At 43.5% G+C, this 20,004-nt stretch overlaps 1 protein-coding gene across 1 annotated transcript in view; it reads left to right on the top strand.

The window, feature by feature from the left end:
* thsd4 (thrombospondin type 1 domain containing 4) overlaps positions 1–20,004 on the top strand; it is a 68,672-nt gene that overhangs the window by 2,283 nt on the left and 46,385 nt on the right. The window contains exons 2-7 of the mRNA XM_018748026.2: positions 1,675–1,730; positions 1,854–1,923; positions 4,792–5,102; positions 6,616–6,913; positions 8,010–8,112; positions 15,624–15,760. Of these exons, the coding sequence (XP_018603542.1) occupies positions 1,702–1,730; positions 1,854–1,923; positions 4,792–5,102; positions 6,616–6,913; positions 8,010–8,112; positions 15,624–15,760 (948 nt within the window). The 5' untranslated portion in view covers positions 1,675–1,701. The remainder of the gene's footprint in view (positions 1–1,674; positions 1,731–1,853; positions 1,924–4,791; positions 5,103–6,615; positions 6,914–8,009; positions 8,113–15,623; positions 15,761–20,004) is intronic.

Here is a 20,004-nt window from a genome sequence, read left to right as displayed (position 1 = left end):
ACACATATTTTGGTGCCTTGTATAGTCCACGGAGAGTTTGTTTTGGTGGGGAAAAGAACAAAAATTATATTTTTCCCTCAGCTTAGTGTCATGTTAGTTGTCTACTAACCCAAACCCTAAGAATCTGTCATTTAAATATACGTACATGGTAGTAGGGGGTGTAAATATGTGTGTGTGTGTGTGTGTGTGTGTGTGTGTGGAGTGTACTCTGTGGCCTTTGGGATCTGACCCGTTACTGTATTTCAACTGATGCATTCCTTATCGAATGTAAGTGTGTATTCATCTAACTGGGTGCGTGTGTCCCACAGCCGTGTATATCACACCTTCTTCACACCAGCAGGCCAGTGTTTGCGCATTTATTTCTGAAGGCTGTTTACAATGTTCTCACATAAAATACTTAGATAGTTTATGCATTGTTAAGCACTGAATTGTATTTGGAATATTCAAAATAAAAGGGAGTGAATTTCTCACTATTCTGTTTTTAGCATATTTCCTTTAGTATGCTTGTTGTTTTTACCATGTCCTCCAATTTTGTATGTCCCATGGTTTTCCACTGGGATTTTTAGGAGACTATGCCAACAAGTTGGAGTTTGTGACAGGCCTTAAATTTAGTGTGGGGCCTCATGCCTGGAGGTCACACAGCTTCTGTTAGCAAGGGCAGCTGTCAGGGTGAGGTCATCAGTCATCCCATCGTATCATGTGGTCATGTTAAACTTCTAAAATGTTATTTCCATCATGATGAATGGAATGCAAAAGAGTTAACCGTAACGGCAAGTAATGATAAAGGAGACAAATGCAAAGTAGAAAAGGCAGTTCCTTCAACTATGCACTCTAATTACAATTAATTAATTTAACATAAATTGTAATCTAAACAGGAGAGGGGGTGCGGTGGCGCAGTGGTGCAGTGGTGCAGTGGGTTGGACCGGGTCCTGCTCTCCGGTGGGTCTGGGGTTCAAGTCCCGCTTGGGGTGCCTTGTGACGGACTGGCGTCCTGTCCTGGGTGTGTCCCCTCCCCCTCCGGCCTTACGCCCTGTGTTGCCGGGTAGGCTCCGGTTCCCCGCAACCCTATATGGGACAAGCGGTTCTGAAAATGTGTGTGTGTGTGTGTGTGTGTGTGTGTGTGTGTGTAATCTAAGCAATTCCTATCTTAACAGAGTTTTCATTGTGGTGTGATTCAAGCAAAGTACCCCAGTATGGCAGTAGGAGTGGGAGTTGAACCAGCAGCCTCCAGCTTGCAGAGCACTTGGTTCTAAGGACTAGACTAGTACTACCAGTTTAGAAGCAAACAAGAAGTTTACAGTTACAGTAAGAAGCAAATGTAGTTGATTGAAATCCAACAAAAGAAAAAAAAACATTTAAAATTGAATGTATATTTCTGGAACACAAATTCTTTTTAGACTGCACTATGTCAATGTCAGGGGACTGGCGTCCTCTCCAGGGTGTACCCTCCTTCATGCCCTGTGTCTCCAAGGGGCACTCTGGACCAGTGTGACCTTTCCCTGGAGAGCTCTAGAGTTATTGATTATTAATAAATTAATTCTGGAATCTTGTCAGCACTGACATTTGTAGAGCTTCTAATCTCCTTTGTTAGCTTATTAAAAACAATTGCTTAATTATTGACATTAATGTGTCTGAATTCCAGTTATATGAAAAGTAAAGACGCTCTGTTTGCAGGTGTTTAATCATCACGGTCTACAAACGATGTCAGAAATGTTTGCCTGGATACTGAGGTAAGAGAAGTTGTCTTACATTTCTAATTGGCCACTTGCACACAATAAAGTACTTGAATTACTTTATTCGCTTAATTACTTTATGGATTTTATTATCCGATGTGTATCATTTGGTCGATACAGAGGTCATGTGCTTCTGCTGCTACTTTGTCCCAACGTGCTGGATGGTCAACGCATTGCAGAAGACAGGAAGGTATGTGGAGACACACTCATCATTCTTTGTGATGCAACTGAAGCCACTTCTGGGCCTTATCTATTTTTTTAAAGTCAGCATTATTTTTTCTGCACATTGGAAAGACATTAATGTCACTGCAGCAGATACATTATTTCTCCTTTTATGTCTTCGCTGGAAACAGATACTATACATTATAATGTGGATGGTGATTTTGACTTTCATCTAGACCAGAGGTGTCCAACCTTTTTTTGGCCATGGACCACAGTCATTATAGTGATCTGGTCTAAGGGTAACACGTAAAAATCATAGTAAGTGAAATATCGAATCGTCAGTGTCTAAAATGAACACCTATTATTTATTTTATTGTATTTTATTTAGAGGGGGTGCGGTGGTGCAGTGGGTTGGACCGGGTCCTGCTCTCTGGTGGGTCTGGGGTTCGAGTCCCGCTTGGGATGCCTTGTGGCGGACTGGCGTCCCGTCCTGGGTGTGTCCCCTCCCTCTCCGGCCTTATGCCCTGAGTTGCCGCGTAGGCTCCGGTTCCCCGCGACCCCATATGGGACAAGCGGTTCAGAAAATGTGTGTGTGTGTGTGTGTGTGTGTATTTTATTTAGGTGTGTGTGTCTATCTGTAAGTACATCTCATGTGATTCAATACAACGTATAGTAGTTATAGGAAGTACACACACACACACATTTTCAGAACCGCTCGTCCCATACGGGGTCACGGGGAACCGGAGCCTACCCGGCAACACAGGGCGGAAGGCCGGAGGGGGAAGGGGACACACCCAGGACGGGACGCCAGTCCGCCGCAAGGCACCCCAAGCGGGATTCAAACCCTAGACCCACTGGAGAGCAGGACTGTGGTCCAACCCACTGCGCTACCGCACCCTTATAGGAAGTATTCTATAGTATATTAATAATTTTACAAATGTTCTTGCCGATGAAATTATATAAGACAGAAGGGTTGCATACAACCCTTGGGCCACCCCTGAGGCAGGGGCATTTAATGTCCTGCAAGCCAGTTTTTACATATCTATCTGTAAGCCTCCTTCTCACTGCAACTTACAAAACACTTTAGAGTCACTGTTTTAAAACCTGTTCAGAGTGTAGCTGAACTGAGCCGTGCTTTTGGCGTGTGAGAAATCCCCGGGTGAAAATCTCTCTGGAAAGCAGCGGTGCAAAGGGCACTGCAGGCGGCTGAGGGCAAGAGTTGAAGATCAAAAGTCTGGGTGATGCCAGCTGGCCAGCGTTCTTCCTGTTCTCATAGCAGCACCACTTTCCCAGTATGATGAGTGGGTAGAACAAGCAACACTAAAAACACATGCAGAGCTGCCCAGTTCTGGGGCAGTCAGTCATCTCTCTCTAAATCCATGATGTCCCAACTTTGATTGACCCCTACAGTGTTGACTGTGGACTCAGATTACAAAGATTGGTTCACGTGGGAGCTCTGAGTATGCCCTTAATATCTTAATATCTTATATTACATATAAGCTATATAACAGCTTGTAACCACTCCAGCTATTCTTACCATAACAAAATAATAAGGCAGTTTCCCATCATTAATTATATTACTATCCTGTATGTCTGTCTACCTGCGCTCATTCAGCTCAATACACTTCTACTTATACTGTATTATATAAACCATAAGGATATGTAAACAATTAACTTTCATAAATGCCATGTTGTATAATAGGGCTTTGTTCTATTTTTTCATTAATTTTCATAATTTGCATGTAATAAATAGGGACCCGGTGTAAACATAGACGCATCTTGTAAAAGTGTATAATATACACTGTATATTGATGGGATAAATAAAGGCAAAGGAGCATTCGCCATAAGAAACTTCACTGAAACACAACACTATAAGAGAGTTCAGCCAAGGATAATAAAAGTAGGACCCTCACCCCTCCAGTAGGGTAATAACTTGTCTTACTGCCTGACACGGCTGAACTCACCTCAGTACTAGTACACACTATGGTTTGCAGTTAGAAAAATCCAATAGGATAAAACTAAACATTCAATATAAAACCCTCTAGACATAAAAGAACCAGTAATAAATAATGCAGCCCCACAAACAAGTGTCAATAAACACTTATGTACACATATATCTTCCCAATAATCGTGGGGTAACTGGTCACATAGTGGTTAGAGCTGTTACCTTTAGACCCAAAGGTTTGCAGCTTCAAATCCCACTTCCAACTGTAGTACTCTTGAGCAGGGTACTTGTTCTAAAATTACCCAGCTGTATAAATGGGTAAATAATTGTAAGCTTCTCTGGAGAAAAGTGTTAGCTAAGTAAAGGAATGTAATGTCTACTTAGGTAATTATTTACAATTCAGTGCCAAGTCTGGCTCCTAGGGGGGTGCCCCAGAGGAAAGGATGCTACAAAATGACATTGTGTTTATGTATTAATTGAAAAGTGGAAGGGGGTTGCAAAATCTAAATTAGGTCCTTGTAAATATGAAAAAAATCAATCCTTAAATCAAAGTTGGGGTATTCAGTGAAGCTCCTTGTCAAGTCAAATTCTGATAGCTCGAATGAACACATCTTGGGGTATGACTGCACCCCTTTGCTATCACCCCAACTGTCTGTGTGAATTGCTGGCACTGATGAAACCACTAGAGCAGGGCTGCCCATTGCCAGTAAGGGTGGGTAAACTCACATGACTGGGAAAAAAAGGGGCTCTTTGCATTGCACTTGAGTTCCTCCAGCTGAAGTTGCTGAAAAATTGCTCAGAGAGACTTGATGCACTAAAGGAATCACATGGTCTCGAACCCCCTGCTTTAGCTGCTGTCATTTTTGTTGCCTCGGTGGCCTTGTGCTCATTCTCTGGAAGCTTCCATGCCTTGCATGCTGACTTGTGCTTGTCGCTCATGTTCTTCTGCAGGTTCTTTTGCGGTCGGAGTCCCACCAAGACCCCAGAATAAGAGAAGGTGGGAAGCCTGGTTCCTGGAGCTCCTGGGGGCCATGGGTGCCCTGCACACGGTCATGTGGGGGTGGGGTGCAGGTGAGGACGCGCTCCTGCCAGACAGTGGACCCTATGGGAGGAGCACACGGCCACATGGTTTCGGCTTTTCGCCCCACGGTACCCCAGCACAGCAACCCATGGTGGCAGTGGCGCAACACCACACATCTCAGGGGCTACGGGGAGAAAAGAGGGCAGATGCCAGGCCTTCGAGACTCTCACTTTGGACACAGGTGGGTTTTCCAGGAATTTCTATGGAGCTGTTGAGGCTGTCTAAATGGAGCCTGGCTGGCTTCTTCATTGGGCCCGAGCCCCTCCGGTGCATGCAAAGCAGCCCGACAGACCCTGTTCTGTGACCAGCTTGACTCCTTTCCAGCTGAAAGATATTCTTTATAAATAGACTCAGTGTGTGTTTCTGCCCAGGCTATTTGTGATTTGCTTCCTGTGACCTGTCTCAACGCGGCCCTAAATCAGTTCAACTGACGGCTGATTAATTGGACTTTAACTGGGGGAAAATGAGAAATAGTCTTCCCCCAGTTAAAGTCAAGATGCAAAATAGTCACTGATGCTCTCAATAGGGTAAAAACATGGTTTATGTCAACAACCATTTGTCACACATACTTTATTACACCAGACATCAAGTCTTTAAAAATGATTTCCAGCCCTGAAAATTTACGACTATTGTTCTTGACATGTTAAGATTTTCCCAGAGCAGGGTTACATTTAACAAAGTGCTTTACTGAAAAAGAAATTAGTGCAGATCATGGACTTAGAAATTCGTTCCCACTGTTCCAGTAATATACACACACACATTATCTGAACCGCTTGTCCTGTATGGGGTCACAGGGAGCCAGAGCCTCACCTGGCAACACAGGGCATAAGACTGGAGGGGGATGGGACACACCCGGGACGGGACGCCAGTCCGACACAAGGCACCCCAAGCGGGACTTGAACCCCAGACCCACCGGAGAACAGGACCCAGTCCAACCCACTGTACCACCGCACCTCCCCAGTAATATACATTTACAAGCAAAAGTTTGCAAACCCTTTGGAATTATTGGATTTCTGTATAATTGACTTCTGAAATGTGATATGATCTTCATCTAAGTCATAATAAATAAAGACAGTCTTATTTAACAAGCAGCACACACACTGTCACGCGGAACACAGGGAGCTGGGACGGCTGAACCCAAGTGCAGCGTTGTTCATTTGAAGTTGAGGGAAGAGGCAAGTTCTCAAAACCAGGGACAGGCGAAGGGTCGGTCGATCGGCGAACAGGACAGGAATGAGGATCCATGGACGTGGTCGGAAAATGAAGCAAGGTGTCAAAAAAACTGGAGATCTTGAACAGAGAATAGAGTAAGTGTGTGTGCAAAGTAACGTGAGGAAGGGCGGTTGTCCCAGACAAGATTCCGCAATGGTACAGGAGCTGAAGAGGGTCTTTATAGGGTGAGCAATTACTCAGGAGCTAGTGCAGAGTCAGGTGTTGTCGCTTGTGTTGTGGGCGTGGATGTGGACGTGACACACACACACAAAACATTTTACATTTCCATATCTTTACTGAACAGGTCGTTTCAACAGTCAAGGTCACTGCTAGCTCCATCCACACTGGTGGATCCTTTGTATTTAATAATTAGTGGGACATTCGTTATTAGCAATAACCGTAATCAAAGGCTTCACTTTCTTTCTGTACTGTATGTAACCAAGTTCCATAGTAAATGATACAGCCTCTTGCCCCTTGTCCAGAGACAGTGGCAACAAGCGGATCGTGCCAGGGAAGTACGGCTACGGCAAGATGCCCTACGTTATGCCTCTCCAAACCGAATGGACCCAGGACCAGGGAGGGGCCCGGGCACGCAGGCTAAGGCAATTGCCCTTGCAAGGTGAACCATCCCAATCAGAACACAGGAATCAGCCTGCCAGCCCAGCCCTGTCCAGGGCCTCTCTATACCAGCCTGACCCAGGCCAAGGCACGCAGTGGGCCCTGGTGAGCTCTGGAGCATGCACTGGAACCCAAAGGCAGCACAGGATGTGTAACACCAAGGTGAGGACAGCAGGGCATCTCCTGGGAAGGTGTCACAGATGGGACTATAGGGCTTCCCATCGCATCATTTGCTTTCCTACTGACCTGGCTGTGATTTAATCATACCGTTACATGTTGATGATGTTTAACAGTTGACTCCTCAGGTAACCTGATGTTCTGGTAGCTGGCTGCTCTTGCTGACTAGGTAGTTCTACTTGTAGGGGCACTAGTGAATAAATTCAGGATAACAGCACCAAACTGGGCCAGTACAGGGGCATTGCTTCTTTTCAGAGTCCGGGCTGTATGTTTGTGCATAGGTTCTGACTTATGAAGGTGTCGTTTGTATGTTGTCTTCATGTTCTTGTGTTTCTTTCCACAGTGTAAAGACATCTGTTTCAGGTATATCAGTGGCTCTCAAACACACTTTGTGTGTGTGTGAGTGTGTACACTTTCCCTGTTATGCACTGCATCCCATCAAGTGTATACTCTGTCTTGTGCCCTATGGTGCCGGACTATGTTCCTGACCACCACGGCCCTCCACTAGGACAAGCAGTTACAAAGAATGGTAGTCAGACTGTTTTATTATTTTTATAAAATCACCGTTTACCATATGTAATACTGCTGTTAATTAAGTTAATTAAGTAAATGTAGAAGACAATCAGGTATCTAGTTAAAAACCATTTTTCCATGCTGTTTGAACATTAATCCCTCTTCAAATGTAGTCTAGAAGAGGGAGACTTTGCTGTTCCAAGATACAGTAGAATATTATATGATTTTTGCTGCCCCCAGGTAAATGATGACAGTGGGTAACTGAGAGCAGAGTACAGTGTGACAGAAGGGACATTCTCATGTTTAGAAGGCCAGCTTTTTGAGCATGTAATTATAATTAGCATTGCTCTTCTTGTGTTATGAACCAGCAGGAAGGGAAAATGGGTGGGAATATGAGCAGCTACATGAACAGAGTATGAGGTCCAAGTATAGGGTGGTGTTTCCTGGCAGTACTTGTGAAATAATATTGTGGAAATGGCCCTGGGGCAAGAATATGGCCAGTCTGGCCTTTCCATTGGTGTGTACAACCAGTAGTAAGCATTACGGTACAATGTCTGTTTGTCCTCAGCCGTGTCCCCCAGGCAGTCGACACATCAGGAACATGCAGTGCTCATCGTACAACAGCCAGCCCTTCATGGGCCGCCTCTACGAATGGGAACCCTTCACAGAAGGTCAGAGTCCTGTCCCACCTTCTTTATACTCCTCTTCTTTGTATACCTGCTTTTCAGTCAGCAGAGTACTGACTGACAGCTTGGTCCATGTATACACTCTCTTTTATAGCTTCATTCCTTTCCTGTGCTCAGCATCCGCTCACAGCCAGAGGTGTCAAGTAACCAAACAAAGAAAACAGCAGAACATCCCTTTTGAGACAACGGTTCGTGCTAGTCAGCCCAAAAGTATCTGTAGCTCCATTCTGGTAGATACACGGTGAAACTCTCCACATTCAGCTCATACATACATTTCCTGTGGTGGATTTTTGGTAACCCAAACCTTGGGAACACAGAACTGAGAGGTATAGAGTATGTGCTCCCAAGTGGTAAATATACAGAGTTTATAACATATTGATAGATGTTTAGTATTCCCCCAGTCTTTTGGATATACACTGTATATATCTCTTTATGTACAGTTTTTAAAAGAATTCACACTGTAGCAGTGAAATAAAATGAATATAAATCAATCTGTAATATTTTATTTATACGGCAGATGTCTTTAAACCTGTTGGTTTACGTTTTTACCTCTATTCAAGTGTGGAGACACACAGCTGCCGGAGACACAGTTCTAAAGTCATTTGCAGCTACCTCATACAGAACGACTCTGTTTGACTTTGCATGTGTTTAGGTACATTTTTTCCAATAAATCAAGCCGGTAATTTTACAACAATGCTTTTCGCATTTTTTACTACTGATCCAGAAATACACACACACACACACTTTCCAAACCGCTTGTCCCATACGGGGTCGCGGGGAACCGGAGCCTACCCGGCAACACAGGGCGTAAGGCCGGAGGGGGAAGGGGATACACCCAGGACAGGACGCCAGTCCATCGCAAGGCACCCCAAGTGGGACTTGAACCCCAGACCCACCGGAGAGCAGGACCCGGTCCAACCCACTGCACCACTGCACCACCGCACCCCCCTGCTCCAGAAATATGTTTAAGAAAATAAAGGGTGTCCTAAGGTCAGACTGAGCTCTTATACTACTATCACAAATTGAGCCTGAAAAAAATAATTAATATTTTGGGAAATGGAAAAAATATTTGTGAGAGCAAATTGATATTATGTATTGTTAAAAGTAATAGGTATGTTAGAGTATGTACCTAAGTATGAGAATACATATGAGAAAGAAACTGGTGTATCAGAAGTGGTACAGTTAATTTTATTCAGCTCATGAATACGTATTTGCAGCCCACAGATCTGTAATCATGCTACTAATGGATGGTCTGACCAAATGCAAACAGAAAATGTATGTCTCATCTCTATTTCAGCATTATGCATATGTGCTTCCCCTGTTTGCTGTAATTTTTTTAACCTTTTTGGGTCAGATGTTACTGATGACAGGCTACCTTAATTGTGGACCGTCACTGAACTCAAGGGAAAATAATCTCCTTGTGAGAGTACACACACACACACACATTTTCAGAACCGCTTGTCCCATACGAGGTCACGGGGAACCGGAGCCTACCCGGTAACACAGGGCGTAAGGCCGGAGGGAGAGGGGACACACCCAGGACGGGACGCCAGTCCATCGCAAGGCACCCCAAGCGGGACTCAAACCGCAGACCCACCGAAGAGCAGGACACGGTCCAACCCACTGCGCCACCGCGCCCCCCCCTTGTGAGAGTAACAACATGGATTTGAATTTTTGGGGAAGACAATCCATTAGATATCATCAAACAATACAGGTGGTCCCCGACTTACGATGGTTCAATTTACGATTTTTTCGACTTTACAATGGTGAGCTGGTGAGAGACATTTAGTAGAATCTGTAATTTGAATTTAGAATTTTGATTTTTTCCCAGGTAAGCGATATGCGGTGCAATACTATCTCACGATGCTGGTCAGCGGCAGCAATCCGCATCTCCCAGTCTGTCACACAGAGGTGTGTATTAGGTGCATTAAATGCATTTTTGACTCCAATATTTTTGACTTACGATGGGTTTTGCGAAACGTAACCACATTGTAAGTCGGGGACCACCTGTAATTGGCTTTTTCAGAAGAACATGAAGAATGGAGTTTACTGACGTACAGAAACTTTCTTTTTCTGGTGCTTTTGAGTGTCATTAGGATTTATAAAAGATTGTCTGGCAAACTTAGTCTCTGATTTAACACCAAAATATAAGGCGTTTAGCAGAATTCTCCATCACAAGTCTTAGGCAGCGAGCTCTGCTGTTCTCTCTAACCCCACAGTTGGGCAGATACTGTATACACGTAATATTTAATGATGGCAGCAGGATACATAGATGGCTGAACAAATAATTTATGGAACAATTATTTCTTTTATTAATAAACTTTTATTAAAAGCTAGTTCCAAAGCTTATAATTTTTGTATTTGTATTCATGTCTACAACTATGCTTTGCCAGTATTTTACTAGTTTTGGTTTAATCCCAGGGGGCGCGGTGGTGCAGTGGGTTGGACCGCAGTCCTGCTGTCCGGTGGGTCTGGGGTTCGAGTCCCGCTTGGGGTGCCTTGCGGCGGACTGGCGTCCCGTCCTGGGTGTGTCCCCTCCCCCTCCGGCCTTACGCCCTGTGTTGCCGGGTAGGCTCCGGTCCCCCGTGACCCCCTATGGGACAAGCGGTTCTGAAAATGTGTGTGTGTGTGTGTGTGGTTTAATCCCTTGCTGAAGGGTGTAATTCTAGAGTCATCCGGAATTTGAAAATTTGTTTGGCATATTAACTAATACGGCTTTTGCATATAAATGTCAAAACTGGCAACACGGTAACAACTAGACTGAATGTGGTCATGCACAATGTATTCTATGAATATTATGAATAATTAAGAATATTAAGGCCATTTTGCAGTGCTGACTAAATTAGTGCTGTGTGGGGCTTGTGTGTTCTTTTTGTATGAATCTTTTCAGGAGCTGATTTTCCTGTGTAACTTATCAGTTGGTCAAATTCGTTTCTCTGGAATGTGCTGCTAGAGGCTCCTCTCTATAGTGGTTCTAGGTAACATCATTTCGCATATTTTAAAGATCTGTTTAAAATCACTTTACGTCTGCATACTTAATCATGGAGGTTCATAGTCCAGGTCTCTTTAAACGGTCACAATTTCAGTACTGAAAGGGGAGATTAGTTTATTCACTTAGAACAATAAATCAGTTAAGTGATTAATGTCCTCAGTTGGAATAAACGTGTGCAGAGTGGCCGTACGGAACTTGAAATGGAGTTATTTCCCTGTATTTTGCATGCTAAAAATTAAGGGCGTTATTTATTGTACTCATTATCATGAGGGATCAAAGATAGTGACATGGTTTTGAGCAATACCGTGCTCTTGAGTGTGTAATTAAAAGACAAAGAAGCTCTTTATTCTGTCCCACAAACTGGGGTCAGTGGGATTCAGGACCCTGTTCCGCTTAAATGGTTTTGGGAATCTTAATGTAACCACTTGGCTCTGCTCAATCTCAGGCCAAACCTGCACTACAGTCATTCTTTTTAATTATTAGCAAACAGCAAATGCCTTTATGCACACTGACTTATATGGTTAATACACATTTATTTAGCTGCAGAAAGCTGGGGACAGGTGAAGCATATAGCAGTCGTTCCCCACCTGTGACTTCAACTGAGAACTTCATGCCCACAAGACCAACTTCTTCAGCAATACATGTTACCTGAAACCTCTGTGAAGTTCACACAGGACCAAATGGCCACAAATGGCCACTGGGTATCATAGTGGCTAAAGTACCCATCCGTCTACCCTAATACCACACAGTAACACAAGATTAACTGCAGCTGTACATGGGCAATGTGATGTCAATTCCGAAGATGCCAAGATGTAAGGACAGTTATACATAGTAACATAAAATAGCTATATAAACATGGCAGCCATACAAATTGCTAAGGATAAAAGAATCTTCCTGGAAGAAATGTAGTGGAGTGTAACAGAATGCACTCATCTCATGTTATTTCCTTTCCTGATATATCCAACTTTTCCATCTGATCAGCAGTTATCACTATTTCTTATTAAGTGGTCCAGATTTTCATATAACCCCTCTGTGACATTTGGTGTGGAACAATAAACTCAGTGCATTTGAAAATGATGCCAAGCAGCTGTATGAGGGAAATTATGAGACGCACAGTCCTTTAATTTTTTTCTCACAGACACCACTCAACTTACGTAAATCTGGATTTACATAAAAAATTCCCAGCATGCATATTTACGGATAGCGCTTACGCAAAACATCTGAAATATGTTAAGTGCAAGTCAGTGTAGCCAGATAAGGCAGGAAGCTGCATCTTCCCAGTTTCCGCGTGTTTTGAGCCGTGAACGCATCGTCTCTTGTTAGTGTAGTGTGTTTTTCACACATTTTTTCCCCCATTTCATTATTTACAATGCCTGGTGGTAAATGTGCAATTGAAGAAAAATGAGAACCATCATGCAAGTGTACAGCAGTCAATTTGGAGATGAAATTGAAAATAATAAGGAAGTATAATGAAGGTGGACAAAGATGATCGTCTATAGCACGGGAACCAGGTTTAGCCATATCCACTATAAATACGTTAGTGAAGGATGCTGCATGTATAAAGAATACATAGTGCAATATGCCTGACATTTACTGGAGAATCATCTTGTGTAATTTTTTTATACCCATGTTTGCAACAAATGCCTGGGCTAGGCTAGCCCATGCTGAATGGTGGGGAAGGAGGGAGAATCTGACATACATAACTTTTGACTTACGTAAGGGGTTGAAGAAAGGTTTATTTGCGTAAGTCGAGAGGTGTCTGTATTTACGTAAATGTAACGTAAAACCTTTGTTTTCTTCAAACCCGTCCACCTGGTCTTTCACCGTAAGTTTATTTTATGAAGCTATAATTCTTAAAAAAAATTAATTTTATAGGCATGCTCTTGATGGCCAGCAGGTAATGTAGTAGTTCTTCTGCCTTTGGACCCAAAGGTTGCAGGTTTGAGTCTCCAGTTGTAGTATCCTTGAGCAAGGTACATACCAAAAAATTTCCCCAGTAAAATTAGGCAGCTGTATAAATGGGTAAATAATTGTAAGTAGCTTAATCTTGCTTTTGAGAAAAAGCATCAGAAAGCATTTAATTACATTTATTTAGCAGATGCTTTCCTCCAAAGACACTTTCAATGAACTCTATGTAATGTTATCAGCCCATACACTGTATTCACCAAGGTGACTTAGACTGCTAGAAACACTACTTACAATGGGTCACTCATCCATACTCACTCATCAGTGGAAGACTCTGTCACTGACATATGATATATAATGCATGGCTACATGTATAATACACAAATAAATGTATCTTTTTTGAGGTTTCTGTGAATAACAAGCTGATACTCTGTAGAACCTGTAAATCTTTCAACAGCCTTGAAAGCTAAATCCAGAGTCTTGAACTTGATGCAGGCGGCTATAGGTAGCCAGAGAGATTGGTGGAATACATGGGAACACTTTCTAAGCTGTTCTACAGTGGTGAATCTGGTGGTTGACAGTGTCAAAACATGGAGAGAGGTCAAGCAGAATGTGGTGTAAGGGAATTGGATATGGCTGTACCTGACTGGAGAGCTCCTGACACTGGAAGTTGGCAGTCTCTATGGAAAGGCAAGTCTTGAATTCAGACTGGTAACTCTCAGTGAGATCGTTCTGGGAAGAGAAGAGAAATGTCTCTTTATAGGCTGTACATTCCACAGTTTTTGACTTAAAAGCTAGAAGAAAGACTGACCAGTAATTCTGGACTGATTTTGGGTTCAGAAAGGATTTCTTGAACAGTGGTGAGATGTGGGCAATTTGAAGGCAGCTGGGAAACAACCAAAGGAGAGCATGAATTAATGAAGAGATGAAATTAGAGAAGAGATGAAAGACCACCAAAATTGACCATAACCACCATCAAATTATGTTTGCTATGCCTACAAATTCCTAATTTCATTCTCATCTCTCTTTACTGGCTCTCATCTTTGTTGCCTCTCTGTACAGGACACTGCAGTGCTCAACACACTGGTCATCTGTCGAAAACCCACCACCTTCTCATTAGATGCCACACACACACTTTCAGAACCGCTTGTCCCATACGGGGTCACGGGGAACCGGAGCCTACCCGGCAACACAGGGCATAAGGCCAGAGGGGGAAGGGGACACACCCAGGACAGGACGCCAGTCCGTCACAAGGCACCCCAGGCGGGACTTGAACCCCAGACCCACCGGAGAGTAGGACTGCGGTCCAACCCACTGCGCCACCGCACCCCCGTATTTCTCATACAACAGCATTTTTATTCGTTACATGTTCCTTCTTGCGGACCTCATGAAGACGCATAAGAGTACAAACACACACTTATGCTTTGAGTCCTGCACTCCTGTAAACACAACTCCTGTCCCTGGTAATAGGTTCAGAACAGTTTTTCACCACAACATCTAGGAGATGTATATCACTTTGGAGAAAAGCGTTTGCTAAGTGCATAAATGAGCATGTAAACGTAAACATAAAAGCAAGCATGGAATATACACTCATGGGAAGATTTGAAAAAAATACAGAACGCAAGTCATTTAAGTATGTACTGAAACCTAATTATGATTAATACAGGACAAGAAGGGAGAACAATGCCTTATCACACTGACATTGTCAATGAATGAGAACCAATCAATCGAATATCACCACTCAAACAGCAGGTTCAATGCTATAATTTTTCTCATTCTTTTCTCCAATTAGAATTACCATGTTAGCCTTTTTACTCATTTACAAAGCAGGGTTATTTTTACTGTAGTAATTCAGGGTAAGTATCTTGATCAAGGGTACTATAGCATGAAAGGGATTTAAACCTTGGTTGTTTGAGTTGTTAATGGGATAATCTATAAATATATTTACAGTATTTTTGTTATATAGATAACTTTGGATAACTATTTACTCAGGAACATATAAAATAGCAACAGTGAAATGAGAAAATTAAAGAAATTTAGCACGGTAAGCTCTGTACTCGTGTAGTTATGTGAAATATGCCAAACAACAAATGAGAAACAAATCACTCCCAGGCAAAAGAACTAGAATAAAAATAAACCGTTGTGGGTTCAGGTATCATCTTCTGTTATGATAAAAATTACATATCTCAGTCAGTGACACAAACCTGACATAATGCATCTCCATTAACTCCAGCACAATTATTGGTATTTCACACGGTAATATACTTATCATAAATGTGTACTTATCTACTACAAAGCTGTAGAACACTTTGCTTTGGTCATTAATTATAATCTTATATCTATATAATGAGGTTAAATTACCCAGATGTATAAATGGGTGAATAATTGTAAGCTTTTGATAATTGTAACCTTAACATTGTATATCGCATTGGAGAAAAGCATCAGCTAAATTAATAAATGTAAATGTAATCTGTAAAAAAGTGAATGGTAATGCTTTAAAAATGTAGTACCGTCATTGCGGCTGTAAGAAATATTGATTCAGGGAATGGTTTAAAAGTTGTTCTGCTGCCTGTGAATAACTTCAGTTCTGCTCTTTCAGTTCAGGGGGTCCACCACTGTGAGCTGAACTGCCGCGCCGTGGGTTTCCGTTTCTATGTGCGACAGTCGGAGAAGGTGATCGATGGGACGCCGTGTGGCCAGAATGAGATGCTGGTCTGTGTCGAGGGGACGTGTCAGGTACTTACCCCAACTCTGTGCTCGCATCAGTCCACAGGTTCTTGAAAACTGAGTGAGACCTCAAAGTACTGTTGAGCTTAATCAGATTAAATTTGTGTCTTGGTTCATGAAAGGCTTAGGCAACTAACTGTTAACATGGTTAATGAGCAGTACATTTACAAAAAAAAAACTGGTCATTTTGTGTGTGAATCTTCATTCGTACTTGCTATTATGCAATTGGTCCCTGATTTAAGAACTTGACACTGAGTTGCTTTGCTGCTTGACAAGTTAATAAGTGGAATGTGACGTGGAATGGGTGAGGATCTTAGCATCAATTCAATATGCAGCCACTTGTGTAACAAGTGTTACTGACCTAAGTGACTGTACTTGTCAGCATCTATATCTATCTCCTCATTTGTGCTTTGGTGCACTTTTGTTTACTCTGAGCTGTATGTCTCTTTGGAGAAAAGACCCTGAAAAATTAATAAATGTAAGTTATGGAAAATGTAATGAAATGTAAGAAAGTTAATGTAAAATGTGATGGGAGGCAGCAGCATGGGAGGTTTGTTGGACAGGAACAGAGCAGTGCAATAGACTGTCTCTCTTACAGACGGCAAAGGGTCAGACAGCCCCTCCTTCTGGTGAGCCAGGATGCCTCGTGCAAGTGCCTGTACATTCTGAATGCCCTGGCAAGGCTATTTACAACTCTGTGTAAATAAGAAAATCAGGGGGGTGGAGATGGAGGGTGATTGAGAGACTGCTATGAAGAACATGTGGCAGTACTTAATATTCACAGCTGTAGGTGCATGGGTTGATGCTTTGGGGTGCCATTTGAATTGTTATACCGGGTCTCTTTTTAATAATAACACATTCAACATACACAGGACAAGATGTTACATCCCATGTATGTATTTACATCAGGCGTACACAAGGACCCAGTCCAACCGGCTTTACCATGAAGCCACAGAGAAAAACATCCAAAAGTGTCATTATACATCTCCATGGTTCAAGACCAAGCAGCTCAACATCTTCCCCTCACCACCACATCAACCACAGGGTGCCAACATGCGTATTTTACTGAGGTTGTCAAGTGGCCACCTACTTTCATTGGTGTTTCATTCAGTTAGGCTCACAACACCCCTGGAAGTCTCGACAGTGCAGTTTGACGTCGAATACCCACCCCTCTCTACACACGTTAGTTGCCCTCCACCTTCAACAAATACAACAACTCCGCAAACTCAACTACCCCAATTATACCACACCTCCATAAATGCCACCAAATGCTGCAAATGCACCAACTTCACAAAGTCAAACCATCCCAGATAATACCAGACCTCCATATATGCCAACAAAATCTGGAAATGCACCATTCCACAACTTAAACCAACTTAATTAACAAGGCCACACCTCTTTTCTTACCACCAGCTGCCTCCCATTACAACCCACCTGCCACAAATTTGACCACCACTACAGACCTCCCTCCAACCTGGAACCCCAACTGCTTTAGTCTCATCTCAAACAGAACCACTCGTTCGCCTTCTCAGCAGTCTCAGACAGCTCCTTCACTGCCACCCTTACCAAATGGCCTTTCACATCAAATTCCCACAGCAATGACATAGATGACTTAGTCACATACCCTATAACACTTGCCTATACTGGTCTCACATGAGGCCACTATCCACGGCCTCTTGCCTCTGCCACCGGACATGCATACTTTAGCAATTTCTGCTTATATGCCTTCCCAATACAGTCCTCAAACGGTACAGTTAACTGTACAATGTACACAATCCGCTCAGACTCCGAATGAAGTAACTACGATAACCTGTGGCACCTAGAGCTGTTTGCCCACATCAGCCAACAGCTTCCAGTCCTCTGCAGTACCCCACCTACCAAGACACAGCCGTTCTTGCACAGTGTTACTTTCTCCCGCCTGACAAATCCAGTTATATTATTTGTACTGCCATCAGGCAAAGCAGTCACCAATAAATGCTTGCTCTCAAAAGCACCGGCTAAAATAATAATAGTAAAAATAACACACACTGTCTGAAACTCTACAGAGTGGGGTTGCAGCAAGCCAGAGCCTAACTCGGCAACACAGGGCGCAAGGCTGGAGGGGACACACCTGGGACAAGACGCCAGTCCATTGCAAGGCACCCCAAGCAGGAGTTGAACCCCAGACCCACCACAGGGCAGGCCTGGCCAAACCCACTGCGCCACTGCACACTCCTAGTAAAAGTAATAATAATAATAATAATAATAATAATAGTAATAATAATAACAACATTTTATGTAGTATTCTGAAAAATATTAAAAGAAATAAATGCTCAATACTTCTCACAAGAGGGGGTGCGGTGGCGCAGTGGGTTGGACTGCAGTCCTGCTCTCCGGTGGGTCTGGGGTTCAAGTCCCGCTTGGGGTGCCTTGCGGCGGACTGGCGTCCCGTCCTGGGTGTGTCCCCTTCCTCCTCCGGCCTTACGCCCTGTGTTGCCGGGTAGGCTCCGGTTCCCCGTGACCCCGTAAGGGACAAGCGGTTCTGAAAATGTGTGTGTGTGTGTGTGTGTGTGTGTGTGTGTGTGTGTGTGTGTGTGTGTACTTCTCACAAATTTGGCGATGTTTGTTATTCAAAAATATGTAAGTTGGGGACCTATGGTGCTTTGCACCAGCAGAGGGCAGCATAACCTTAAACAAAGAGGGACTTTAAATACGGAGGAGGAGGTCCTGGAAGAGGGATAGTTAGGAATTTCAGCATTTGTAGGACGTAGTGTATGAATCTTTCACTGTTCAGTTCTGTAGCCACTGTAACAGCTGAGAGATCTGAAAATCTGCATTGTTTGCTGTGAACATTAAACGTGAAACACACACAATGCCTACAACCACCTGTCCCGAGCAGGGTTGCAGCAAACTGGAGCCAAACCCAGCAACACAGGCCGCAAGGCTAGAGGGGAAACGCTCCGGGCAGGGTGCCAGCCCACTGCAAGCCACCCTAAACAGGACTCAAACCCCAGACCCACCAGAGAGCAGGCCCCAGCAAAACCCACTGTGCCACCACACCACATGCCCCCCTTCAACTTAAAACTTGTCCCTGAATACTCTTGAATGTATTTTCCATGATTTTCCCTGTTTTTCAGCTAGTGGTCTTGGGTGCCAAATTATTGTTTTTTGATAAACATCTTTTAGATTGTTCCCATTACTCTGGACAACTCTTTAATTGTTGCCAGGGCAATTTGTCTATACAAGGAGCTAATTCTCTTATGACTTGATGAGAACATCTTTGCTGGTGCCATTTGTCATCTGGGAAAGATTTTGGGTAAAGGGGGTGAAATTATTACATATGAGTGGTGTTAAGCTGATGGGAGTGGAGGTAGAAGGTTGAAGACAGAGATTTCTCAATGTACAGGCTCTGTCATACATCCTACCTTGCCAACTAGAGAGGGAGCACATCCCTGCAATCCTACAGCTATGCTCATGGCAGAAGAGGGCGGGCCTACTGTTCCAGGGGACAGTTTAAGCAACTCGGACAATCAGATTTATGTACACAACAGTGGACATGAAGAGGCCAGACATGTCCCACAGTAGCAGTGGGATCCAAGAGGACATAGTTGGCAGAGGACCAAAGCACACAGACAGCTGGCTGCAGAATCATCTACTCCTCATTCTTTGGCTGAACTGACCATTCCCTTAACAGAACAAATTCCTTATTTCCCCTGGACAAGCAAGGTGTATACACCAGTACAACGTGATATTTTGGCTATTTCAGGTTCATTCTTCTTCTGTGAGCTGGACCTTTCGCTGCTCTTCCTTCCCTGAGTGAAGTGATTGCATCATTGTTTGTCAGTGTGCTTCCTACTGTGTTAAATGACTGGGCATGAACCCTGGAACTTTCTCAAGCAGGAAAGAGCCTGGAGGGTGATTGAGTGTATTCACTTTTTATTATTTTATTATTATTCTTATTTGGGAGCGCAGTGGTGCAGTGGGCTTGCCTAGGTGCTGCTCTCTGGTGGGTCTGGGGTTTGAATCCTGCTTGGGGTGCCTTGCAGTGGACTGGCGTTCTGTCCTGGGTGTGTGTGTGTGTGTGTCCCAGCCTTACGCCCTGTGCTCCCGGGTTAGGCTCCGGTTTGCCGCAACCCCGCTTGGGGTAAGCGGTTTCAGACAGTGTGTGTACGCGTATGTGTATTCTAATTATTTAGCCTTTCTCTTTTACCTATTGCATGCACTTTATTATTTATAATGTATTTATCACTTTATCCCATTTTATCTTTAATATT

This window comes from Scleropages formosus, chromosome 5 (genome assembly GCF_900964775.1).
Source record: "Scleropages formosus chromosome 5, fSclFor1.1, whole genome shotgun sequence".
In the NCBI taxonomy this organism is placed as follows: domain Eukaryota; kingdom Metazoa; phylum Chordata; class Actinopteri; order Osteoglossiformes; family Osteoglossidae; genus Scleropages; species Scleropages formosus.
Note: the sequence above shows the minus strand (reverse complement) of the source record. Positions and strands in the feature narration are given on the sequence as shown.